This window comes from Pteropus medius, unplaced genomic scaffold (assembly GCF_902729225.1).
Source record: "Pteropus medius unplaced genomic scaffold, Ma_sr-lr_union100, whole genome shotgun sequence".
In the NCBI taxonomy this organism is placed as follows: domain Eukaryota; kingdom Metazoa; phylum Chordata; class Mammalia; order Chiroptera; family Pteropodidae; genus Pteropus; species Pteropus medius.
Window position 1 is genome coordinate 19,163,124 of NW_024351729.1, and position 12,487 is coordinate 19,175,610.

General features: G+C 30.6%; 1 protein-coding gene across 1 annotated transcript in view; it reads left to right on the top strand.

Moving 5' to 3' along the window:
• The window catches only part of LOC120587738 (sperm-associated antigen 16 protein-like), a 448,498-nt gene that overhangs the window by 254,665 nt on the left and 181,346 nt on the right, over window positions 1–12,487 (top strand). Inside the window, exon 6 of the mRNA XM_039844919.1 lies at window positions 3,366–3,492. Within this exon, the coding sequence (XP_039700853.1) occupies window positions 3,366–3,492 (127 nt within the window). The remainder of the gene's footprint in view (window positions 1–3,365; window positions 3,493–12,487) is intronic.

A 12,487-nucleotide genomic window follows, 5' to 3' on the forward strand; every position in this document is an offset into this window, starting at 1 on the left:
TGATTTCATTATTTACTTACTTAAAAATGTGTTTATGGTAACAATTAATATATACTAATTCCAAAAAATTTGAATTTTGAAAATGCTAAAAGGGGCAAATTAAAAAAAAAAAGACATATCCTACCACCTAAAGATTATCATTTCTGATTTAGTTCATACCACTCTTATTTTCAGCATATGCTTTGCGTGTGTCAGAAAATGTAAACAATTTTGTTTGTGCTTCTTTTGTTGAACTACATATGTATGTTTTCCCTTGTATTAATAGCCTTTGGAAATGCCATTATAATAGTTAAAATAATAATTTAGTTATATAATTATGTTATGGTTTTATATATGTATGTATATATACATGTGTGCCTATTTATCTGTCTATCCATCTGTGGAGGATTATCTTCTTACATTTCTACTGCACCATTTTAGAAATAATATGAAAAACATCTTTGTGACAAATATTGATCTGAGTTATTGGTACTTATTTAAATATATCTTAATGGAGGAATATATTCAATATATTCAAACACTTGTAATATATTATTGTATTTGTTTTAAGAAATAGAATGTAATATATTGGTTAAAACCTCAGTCTCTGAAGTCAACTAGACCTATGCTTGGATTCTCACTCTGAATCATTCTACCTAGATAATTTTTAAAATGTCACTCGACCTCTTTAACCTTATTTTCTTCATCTGTAAAATGGGATTATCACACATGATGATATATCTCTTAATTTTTTTTTTTTTTGGAATTTATCTTTCTTAGTTTAGATTAAGTGACCATCCATAGCTAGGTGTTGTTTTCTTACCTGCTATGTGTTCTAGATAAAATATTTGTTTATTCCCCAGCTTATCAGCTAACTCCTTTCCCATGTCTCTCCATCTCCAGATCTCTCAAAACTCACCCTATGCTTTTCAGATAAGCAGTATTCTAGTATCTTCTAATGCCCTGTGGTACGAGATTGATTGGCAGATGGCCCTCCATTTTGCCTGAGACAGTAAGAGGAGGAATATAGGGTCTTTAGGCTATTCCAAGTTTTTGGTTTTGGATTCTCTGTATCTTTTATATCTTCTCTTTTTTCTATGTGATTCAGAACTATCAGGGTTAAAACTAATATTACCTCAAGACCGTTATGGAAGGAATAGACTAAAGTAAAACTTCCAAGTAAGCTCCAATGAGAAATTCATCATATATTGATTTACAGATTTTTTTTTTGAGCTCTACTATATGCTCCAGATACTGCCATAGACACTGTATGTGCTTCATTGGCTAACTGGAAATATAGCTAAGTTATTCTTTCACTATCAAGTATCACTCAGTTATCAAATCTGAACAAACTTATTTCTGTCGCTTAATAAGTTATTATACTTGATTTAGCCAATGCATATTTCATCATGGCTTCTAAGTTTTTTGGGAAATAAAAAAATCTGTCTAAATAATGTTAGTTATTTTAAATTGTTTAAAGTAATTTGCACTTTTTATTAATAAAACATTTAGCACAGTACTTGATTTATTAAAAGCATTTATTAGTAAATATTGACTTTTATTTCAATATTATCAAGCTGTTATACATTGATCATTTGACAGTAGTAAAAGTTAAATGTGAAAATATTAAAACTATTTAAATATTTATTTTTACCCAAGAAAAGGTTGAATGTTTAAAAAGTGTATTTCCTCAAATTTTAATATTCAGTGGAATAAAGCACACTTTAAGATTATCTTTAATTTGTAGAATCCAGACAAGAAAAATACATTGTTTATAACCTGCCTTTCATTAGAAGTGCATCCAAATTAAGTACTGATTAAAATTTATTTATTCTGTTCTCAGAATTGAAAAATGTTCCATTGTTTGACTTCTGAAAGATGTCTGAAAGCCATTACATCTGGAAAGACTTCTTTCTAATTTCTAACATTAACATTCCCTACTAATCCTGAGAAATTCCTTTTTTTGAAAATTGAATTTACTGATTCTTCACAATTTTTACAATACATGTTTTCATATCTGAAAACATTCCAAGTTCTCCATGTTCCTTTTGAGTCATAAAAAAGATTAAACATCCCATTTATTAGATTGGGGACAAGGTTGTTATATTGCTTCACCAGTAACTACAGTTATAGATTTTTTAAATGAATGACATTTGTTGCAGTAATGGTGTGTTTAGGGAAAAACAGAGTCCACATGGATACAAGATGCACATTTTTGACAGAAAGGATAGAAATCAAGAAGTAAATGAGAACGTAAATTGTGTGAGCTTGTTCGAAATGATAAAAAGGAAAATTGTACAGTATTGTTATTTAACATTTTAAAATATTTAGAGAAAAAGTGAGATTATGATTTTTGATTTGACATTTAAAAAATTAAGTTAGAAGTGAAAGAGAAACAGTAGTGGTTGAATGAGAAACAGTGTAATGATGTATCATAACATTATTTATGGGCCTGATGTAGTAAATATTCATATTTAATTGGTGAATAAACACAGAACTCAAATGATAGAATGATGAGAAGGAATGTAGATTATGAGTTGCAGAAACCCTTTGTACTCATCACTGTATTCGGGTCCCTGACATGAAGTGTATGTTCAATAAACATCTCCTGAGAGGCCAGAGGAGGACCATGAGCTAGGCACTGATGCATCCACGTTGGTACTTCTATACCGGGAAAATACCTGTTCCTGTTTCCATAATACTTGAATCCATCTACACTTCCTCTTGTTTTGCAGCCCCTTTAAACAATTACCTTCATCTTTATCTTACTACATGTTACCCAAAAGCCCCAAGTATTTCTAGTAATTTTGTCTGTCTTATCAGACCACAATAGGCACTGTTTCCTTGCCATCAATTTCACCTTGATCTGGTAATTTTACCTTCTATGACAAAAACCCTTCCTTGTGTTCATTTGTTTTCCTACCTCTGTATTTATTTTTATTCTATCTGAGGAATAAATTTTCAGTTTTAACTAATTACAAGCATGTAAAGTGAGATTTCCTTTTAGTGCAATGTTTTCATGTATATAATTTTATTGTGCAGAGCACATATATACACTATCTGTGATGTGTGCACATGGATAAATTACATGGGTGTGCATATTTTTGCTTTATTACATCTTCTAATATAATTAAATAATAAAAATTATTTTCTGAAAATAATATTCCAAAATTTACTGTAAGATTTCATATATTTAAATTATTTCATAACAACTTTATGTTCAAGACAAAGGTATAATCAATACTTTTTTAGATTAGAGGAGTGTGTTCTTGCAGATTTAATAAAATTATAACACAAATCTCTTTTGTGTGTGTGTTACTATATATTTTTGGACATATGAAATATATATATGTGTATACATTTCTTTATGTATATATTTTTTAAAGGGTCACATAATAGCATCCTGTGATTCCTGTGGAGTTACAAAACTATGGGACTTTCGGAAACTCTTACCAATTGTGTCCATTGATGTAGGTCCAAGTCCTGGCAATGAGGTGAACTTTGATTCATCAGGTAGGATTGTTGTTTGTTTGTTTCTTTGTTTAATATTTGTGACCAGTCTACTAACTTTAATATTTGTTCTGAAATTATTTTCTGTTTCCACTTTAGTTTTTTGGTGTTTTCTTCTACATAAATTTCTGTTCTTAAAATTATGTTAGAATATATTACATCATATTTTATTTTATTATGTATTGTATCATGTCACATTATGAAATCATTATATTTATTACATATGTACAGGAAGAAAAGTAGAGAAGGTAAGTTTGTGTTAATCTAGATAATAACACAGGTTCCTGCCAGCACCATGCAATACCTTAGAGCCTGTATCCCTTAGAATCACCATCTAAGGTAAGTAAATTGGGTTTTCTGAAGGCAAAATGGCTAAGAGTAAAGAAGAACAGTTTTGGCAACATAGAACTGAAATATTTTTAATTCAGTATTTTAGTCTTATAAAAATTTAATAAATTGCCACATATTCTCTATATTTTACAATTCATTTGACATACATATTAATCTTATTGTTGCAACTATGTGCTCTACATTCTGTAATATTATTTGTGTTTAGAATTTTTTTGAAATAATAGAAACACTATCAATCTGATAAAATATTTTATCCTTGCTGATGATAAATAATGTAGCAACTGATATTAACAACCACACAATGATTCCAATTGTCTATTTAGAAGGTTAAAATTTCAGTCACATCTTCATCTTTAATGATAACCTTTGCTAAGTAAAGAATGTATATCTGTTATTGGATACTATAACTTTTCCTGCTAGTGTGATACATGTTTCACACTTTTTTAAAACCCTGAGTATTTTTTAAATTTCTGGTACTAATTTGTGGTAGATAGAAGTTGTACAGATAGCTATTTTAGATGAAAACAATAAAGATAGAATGTACATATAAAAATAATGTTTATGTTAAAATAGTCCATATTAATTCAATTTACACTTTCTGATATAGAAAATTTGCATTGACATTATAGTACTAAAGGAGTTTTAATTTGGTTTTCATAAACATTTTTACATTTTTAAATCCCTTTATATTACCTTGAGCTAGCATCTAAATATTCATGTCCTTGAATTTTGAACTCTGAAATTTCAAAATTTTTGGCTATGCTTTCTAATAATGTAAATTAAATTGTTTTTGAAATGCTGTACAACTAATAATAGATAAATATTTTACTGTCATTATTAAACATGTTGCCGCTTGCTTTTCAGCCCAAAAATTCTTCTCTATATTTAGTCAGGCAAACCTGGTTTTAAATAAATATCGGTACCTATCTTATTGTCACACAAGTCAATATTATCTTAAAGTTCTTGGTACACCAAATGTATTTTTTCTGTCATGATTTCTATATTCTTGATAATTCTCTAATACTAAGAAAAGCGTGAGAATTAAGGTGGAACAATAAGAAACATAAAAGGCAAAGACTGTAAACGAGAGACCTTGTTAATGAAAACACTTTATCAGTTAGAGGGAATATAATTTCAATCTCATCCCTTTGGCCATTTCTTTAAGGAACATACTATAATTACTTTTAATTCTATGTGTTTGAGAAATTAATCTCATAAGGCTTTTTCTCATTAAATAATGAAAAATTTGTGCTTCTGTAGAAGAGAAGTCTTCAATGACGATTTATAAAGGTTAAGATATATTAAAATTTGAAGGAATAAGGAAGGGCAAACACAAGGTCTAATCAGGGCACGAAGAGAGACATGAAAATCAGAAAGTAAAATACCAGAAATTGTGTTCACCTTAAGAGAGTAAAAAAGTGCAAGTCAAATGTAAAACAAAATCAAAATAAAGATAGGGATGTCTAGATCTCTTCTAATCTGCATTTATTCAGGAAAAGATTCTTTAAAATAAAAGTATAACAAAATTATATCATGAAAGTATTCGGACTCTGAGGATAAAATCAAATCTAACTTTATAAGCTCAAAATATACATTTATTTGACATACTTTTATTTATTCCCAGTAACAAGGCAATACAAGCATATATGGTACAATCATTTTCCAAGAAAGCAAGAGTATATTGACACTATTGACAATAATTAACATTTATTGAGAGCTTATATTAGTTAAGTTGTGCCAAATCAGGTTTCCAAGTTGAAAATCTGTGACAGAATTAAATAGTGCAGTTATGTACACTTGGGATGTTATTTGTCACAAGTTACCTGGTATAAGACAGGCTCTGGTCTGCTTTCTTAGGTATGCCCTTGGACCTGAGGAAACATACATGTAATATCATTATAATATCATATAATGCATGTGGAAACATTGATAGTACTCTGAGATATTTAATATAAGGAATGTGAGGAGTTGTTAGATATTCTAAATAATCAAAGAAACAAAAATTTCTAACCACATTTCATATTTCTGGATCAATTTACTTGAAAGTCCTCTTGAATTTATGAGGTATGCTTTTTAAGAACTGTTCCCATAAACAATGACTTATTTTTATAAATATGGATTTCTTGTCACTACAAATCCAACACAGTATAGAAATAAATGGGGTAGAGGTCACTAAAAGACTGAAATTTTTGTCCATAACATTTGACTTCAATTTTTATGTATATCAAAATTGCCTCATTATTTATTAGCCTCATAAGTAAATCTTTTCATTTTGAATTTATAGAAGTAAATATGTACTAATGAAATACAATTTTATCTGTTTTAAAATTGTGATTCCTCGGTGTATCATTTTAAAAATGTATCTTTGATAAAAAATATTTGAAAACCAGTGATGTAGAAAAAGAATATATGCTATAATTCAGACCCTTAGATCTTTACCACCTTTTAGACTTTACTCAAACTATATAATCTCTCTGAACTGTTTCCCCATAGAAACAATAAAGGAGACAATTTCTTACAATATTCTAATGTGTTTCAAAGGCATAAAGTATATTCTGTAATGAAGAAATCCTAGTATAGTAACCTACCATGTTTTATCCTAGCTGGAAGGAATCTTAGAAGTCATTCCATTCATTTCAGGGATGAGAAAAATGTGCGTACATATTGGTGTGTAAATAAGATGCCTGAGGTTGTGTGCTAGTTTAGAAGGTTTCCAGTGAAAACATAAACACCAAGAATAAATATTAAAAGAAACTTGCATCAAACCTCCTTTTTATGTAATATTACACATAATTTAAATGGTTAACTAAGAAGTAAAGTTATATATATATATATATATGAATATATATAACATTATATATACGTATATAATTAAAATTCAAAGATTTAAAGATGTATGAATCACCATCTAGAGTTTAGCTTTGCTGTTGCTGTAAGCAATCTGCTTCTTACACATTTAAAAAAGGAGTTGCATGTGGCATAGCATTATTTACATAATGTTTTATTTGCAAATATATTGCCTGTGACAAAACAGCTTATCTGTGTTTATAGATATATACATATATTAGTATATATTTATAATTCTTGTATTTGTAAAGGGATAAGTGTTTCTTTCTCATTAAACAGAGAGCCTCCTGGTAATATAATGCTATGCACTGCTGTAAAGATTCACTATCTAAATAATATCTCTCACTTGGTATATTCAAATGGCATATGTTTTATCATTCAAAAATTTATTACAATTTCAGGAAATGTTAAATGGAATTGCACAAAGTAATAAAAAATGAACCATGAGAATTTATATATACACTTCCACATTTCTTATTTCATCATGTTTATATAGTGTAGCAATACAGTGTTTTCCCCTTCTTCGTAAAAGGTAATTCCAGTACATTTGCAAAGTCACATCCTTAAAAAATGCAGGAGCTGAATCTTGAACCAGATAGGGACTTTCTGGTAGAAAGCTTATCAATATAAGATTATCAAAATAGGCGAGGTTTCCTACCATTTTGAGAAAATCCTAAATATTCTCCACTAGCAGAACCACAATAAAAATGCTAAAATGGGAGGTGGGAGGAGAGAATGACCCTATTGGAAAACACGAGAATTACAAGATTCCTCCAGTATTTTTCAAAATATAATAAGATAATCCCAAAATCTTTGGTTCAAATTGGATGTATTGGTTCCTGTTAGTAAAGATTACAGTTCATTGTTTTGCATTCAAAAGGCAGATCATAGTTAATTCCTCCTAATGAAAGCGCTGTAGCATAAAGGAAGAAAGCACTCATTTAAAAATTAGAAGGCCTGATTTTGAATTTTGTCTGCACTACTTATTAGCTGAATGGTCATAGTGAAATTTCTAAACATTTCTGAGCCTACTTGCATGTGAAATATTAAAAATCTATCAGGATTTCCATTTCCAGCCAAAATGAGGTAACAGGGACCATATTTACTCTACTACCTAAAATAGCTAAAAAACAACAACAATAACAACAACAACAAAAACAGACAAAAATATGAAACAATGGTTTTCAGACATTGAATATTGGGCAATGAAAGACAGTGATACCTGAGAGAGGGAAGGAAATCAAATGAGCCCACCGACAGCCCCAGAATACAGATTAGAGAAAGTTTTCAGGCCACAACTCAGAATGGGTGGAAACCAAAGGAAATCTGGCAGTACCCCAGAGCTGAGGAGTCAGAAAGGGCAGGCCAGGGAGGCCAGGGCAGCTAGAGTTTGTAGGGCAGACTATGGGACAGGAGAGAGCAGCAGAGAGAGAGAGAGAGAACGAGAGTGAGAGAGAGTGCACGTGCACCCTAGAGCAAGCTCAGGAAATGTGCTAATGATCTCCTCCAATCTTTAGATGAATGGGAATCGATACCTGGTAATCTAAGGCTAGGGAAGAAATGTGTCTGAAGAGTTAAAAGGAAAAATCCCCAAAGCCCATCCAAGCCTAGGAATAGTTTGTGTTCCCACAAACCAGAGTGGAAAAACCTTACAATTCAAAAGAACAGGGGTAGGCAAACTACTGCCCATGGGCCAGCTTGGCCTGAGTTCATGTATAGTTTTAATGGAACACAGCTACACCCATTCATTTACACAATGTCTGAGGCTACTTTCGTGCTACAACAGCAGAACTGAGTATTTGCCACAAAGACCATATGGCCTGCGAAACCCAAAATATTTAATATTTGGCTTTTTACAGAAAAAGAGAGAGAGCTCAGAATTGTATTACTTTAATAGTGGGGCAAGCTCAGCCCAAACCTCTGGATCTAGTCCCTTCACTTATGTCCTTTGAACCATCTAGGTTGGCTTGTATAAAAACCTATTTAACCTTTACTACAACTCAATGAAATTGTTACTTTTATCCCCTTTCCACAGACGAGGAAACAGACATAGGGAAGTTAACAACAAGCCCAATGACTGCTAACTGATCCTACGTGGCATCAGAATTCAAAGAGAGTCTGATTTTTGAGACTAAAATTTAAATTTTATATTATTCTGCCTCTCATTTTACTAATAGTATTCACTTTCATATTGATATATGACATGTTAAGAGAAATGAATCATTTGCTATGAATATTGCAATAATCTCAGTAATGACCACTTGACAGTGTTTGACTCAAAGCTGACTAAGACACAGAATCTTGTCAATAATTGTCAATTGTCTCTGGGAAGAGAAAGGAAAAGATCTTCCTAGTATTATTTGCTAGATTTTTGATGTGTCTTATGCTCAAGAGCCTATATGCTCCTAACAGGACCTGGAACTCTAACCCCACACCGTGGTATAAATTTCTATTCGAGTAATCAGGGCTGGATTATGTACCTCCAGGGCCCCTCTTTCTGCCATATTTTTAAAAGTCCCAGCCTGATTATAAACTGAAATAACAAAAGAAAGTAAACTAACCTAATCTCTTTTACCTCTAAGGCATAAGGTAGGACCAACCTAAATTGCTTCTCCTATGAGCAAGCGCATTCTACCACATCGATTTCCTGGGAAAGAAAACCACAAGGAGAGAGGGTAAAATACAAGAGATAAAAGGTGACCAAATGACCCTGCTCAATTATTTATAATCACATTATTTCATCCCCTTTTTGAGTGGCTCTATTGTGTATGTAAATCCATTTTGTTCTTGAATAGAATATGGGCCTCTCTGATACTGGAGAAAGGAACTGGAGGAACTAGAGGAAACCAGATTATGTATCTCCCTTGTAGACTCAAGTGTTTGATTAATACCTGGGATGAAGCATATTATATTCCAGGACCTGGGAAAGGTGCTTTCTCTTTTAATCATTATAACACTCTGAGTCTGGTGCCATTTCTCCCATTTTAGAGAGTTTTGAGAGGTTTGATTATATATGTATATTGATAAATATACACAAGCCTGAATTGCATTTCATTTAACTGTTAGCTCTAGAAAATTGTAAGGTAAAAATTTTAGAGATTCAAGGGACTGTTTTATACTTTATCTGAAAAAAAAAAACTACATCGTCTCTTTACTTTTGTCGTGCTAGCACCTATGTTAGAAGTAACTTTATTTACCTGACAGCAAATATAGAAAATAATATTTTAATAATAGTGTGACTACCCTGAAAACTTTAATTAAAATATATTTCAAAGACATATGAATTTAGGGATAATAGTCATAATTGTACCAAGTGTTATAGCTATAATCCAGCTCTGATGGTCTATTGTCCATTCTGATTGGTTGATTGCAATGCCATATCAGTTGTTAAGTATTTAAACTATCATCCCAATAATGGGTCATAAATTCTGACAGCTGAAATTTATTTGAGTTGCATAAATTATGACAGGTTAATATGAATGAAAGATACTGACTTTTTAAAAACATTATAGAATGTAAACGTGAAAAGTTGTATACTTAACCTAATGACAATATCATTTCACAAACTATGAAGCCTCTCTTTTGGAATTGCCTTCACAGTTTTAAAAGTAATCATTTTATAGCCTCAATAGTCACAAATATCTGAGTCTGGATTGAATCCGTAGAGACATCTAGAAATTATTCATATCTCATGAGTCAGCAAAGGACATTTGAGTCAATCATGAAGCAAGGCTCTAAAGAATAGATTGTTGTTCCTCTGTGATTTGTAATGTAAAATTGAGCACAACACAATCTTCGTTGATTTTATCATTTCTAAAAGGAGACGTTTGGATTAGGTGAGTTTATCAATTGGATTTACAACTTAAATTTTACATTGCATTTTCCTGTGTTCATTAGGACATGGTATTCTAAATAATATTCTAAAATAAAACTTAAGTGCTTTCTATACTATTTAACCTAAAAATAAAATGTCAAAATGTAAGTAAAACATTCCACTTTTTTTTGATCTAGAAAGGAAATAGTTTGACATAAAAATCAAGATTATTTAAAAACCAAGTCTCAAATTTAAATGATAGCTGTACTGCTCAGTAATACAAAACTTTTATTCTTACGCACCTAGTAATACATTCGGACTCCGTAGTAGCAAGAGCTTTTTTGGGGAAAAAAAAATTTTAAGTGCCAACATTTTAATAAATCAGTAACTCCGTAAAATTCTTTATGTAGGACTATATGAGATCATAAAAATCTGACCCATTCTGGTTAAATCAGAACAGGAAATAATTAATTAATCTTACAAATTACAGCATTATGCAGGTGCAATCAACTATTGCAGGGCACCTACCTGGATGTTACAGTGATACAAAGAAGTCACACTTCTGTTGTTAATTACTCAATTTTCTGTAGCATTTTGTAAATAAATATAGTTTCAATTGTTGCTTAGCTCTCTAAGGTAGTTGTGCTACATAGAAGTATATTTGTAACATTATAGGCGTAGATGGTCAAAGGGTACTTGGAAATATTTCATATGTAAATAAAATATCTCTTTGGAAGTTTATTTCAAAATTAATATGCATAATTATATACAAATAATTTAAGTCCAACAAATGTTCAAATAATGACTATAAATTAGTGCCATCATATTTAAGGAAGATTTATTTTATAGTATTAATGTAATAAGCATTTTTCAAGTGTATTTACAGTAGTTATATGCATATAACAATACGCTAATGCCAAACTATTTTTCAAGACATTTAAAAAATTCAAAAAGATTTCTATCTATATAGCAAGTGTGAAAAAATAATTGCAGAACCAGCTATATCATAACATCATCTAGGCCATAAAATATTCCAGTGGATATAGTTAGCTATGCCTATATGTTTGCAGATATAATAAAAATTACATGTACATGGTAGCATAGCCCATTTTGAAAGATGACAAATACCATTTTAACACATATGCTAAACAAGAAAAATGCATTTATATAAAGTAATAAGGCATAATCAGACCTTTAATTTTTCTAAGGTATACACCGTGATGGTATTCAGAGGAATGTATTATGTTAACCTCATAGCATATAATAGTTTATTAGATTTAAAATTAATATGGTTAAAATTTGCAGTCCACATGCATTTCATGCTCAAAGTGAAGTAGCCCAAGCATTTGTCTTTTTTTTAATAAACTGTGTATACAAAATTAAATAGATAATCATCCTTAATCTGCCAAACTGATACTTTTTAATGGGATAATCCTTTAAGGGAAAATTACAGTTCAACAGATGTGCAAATCAACCCAAAATAAATAGCATGCCACTGTTGGAGATGGAGACTGCACAGTTGGCACTTGTGATAACTTGCAGTTATACTTATCTAAAATTAAATTTCAAACAATATTCAAATATGATTTACTCAAATCTGATTGAGCTCAGAAGTATCTTCCACACTTGTAATATAAGGAGTTTAAATAAACATAGTTTAAAATCATCTTCATACAATATTCCATACTATGCACTCTACTACTAAAGAAAAAAAAAATTGAAAAGAGGAAACAGTGTGCTATTGTTATTATAAACATCAACACTCTGTAAGTGTTTTAAAAATGAGTTTTATAAACATCTCTGAATAACAGATATGCATTTCAGGCCATGCTTTCTATCCAAGAATTTTATCATTTACTCCTTTGTATTTTTGTTGGTGTAATGGTGGAAATTATATTAATTCAATTGACAAGTATTTAGTGTAAGCCTAATATCTTCCAGGTACTGTTCTAAATTCTGAGATTTAGTGATAAAGAGATAGATAAA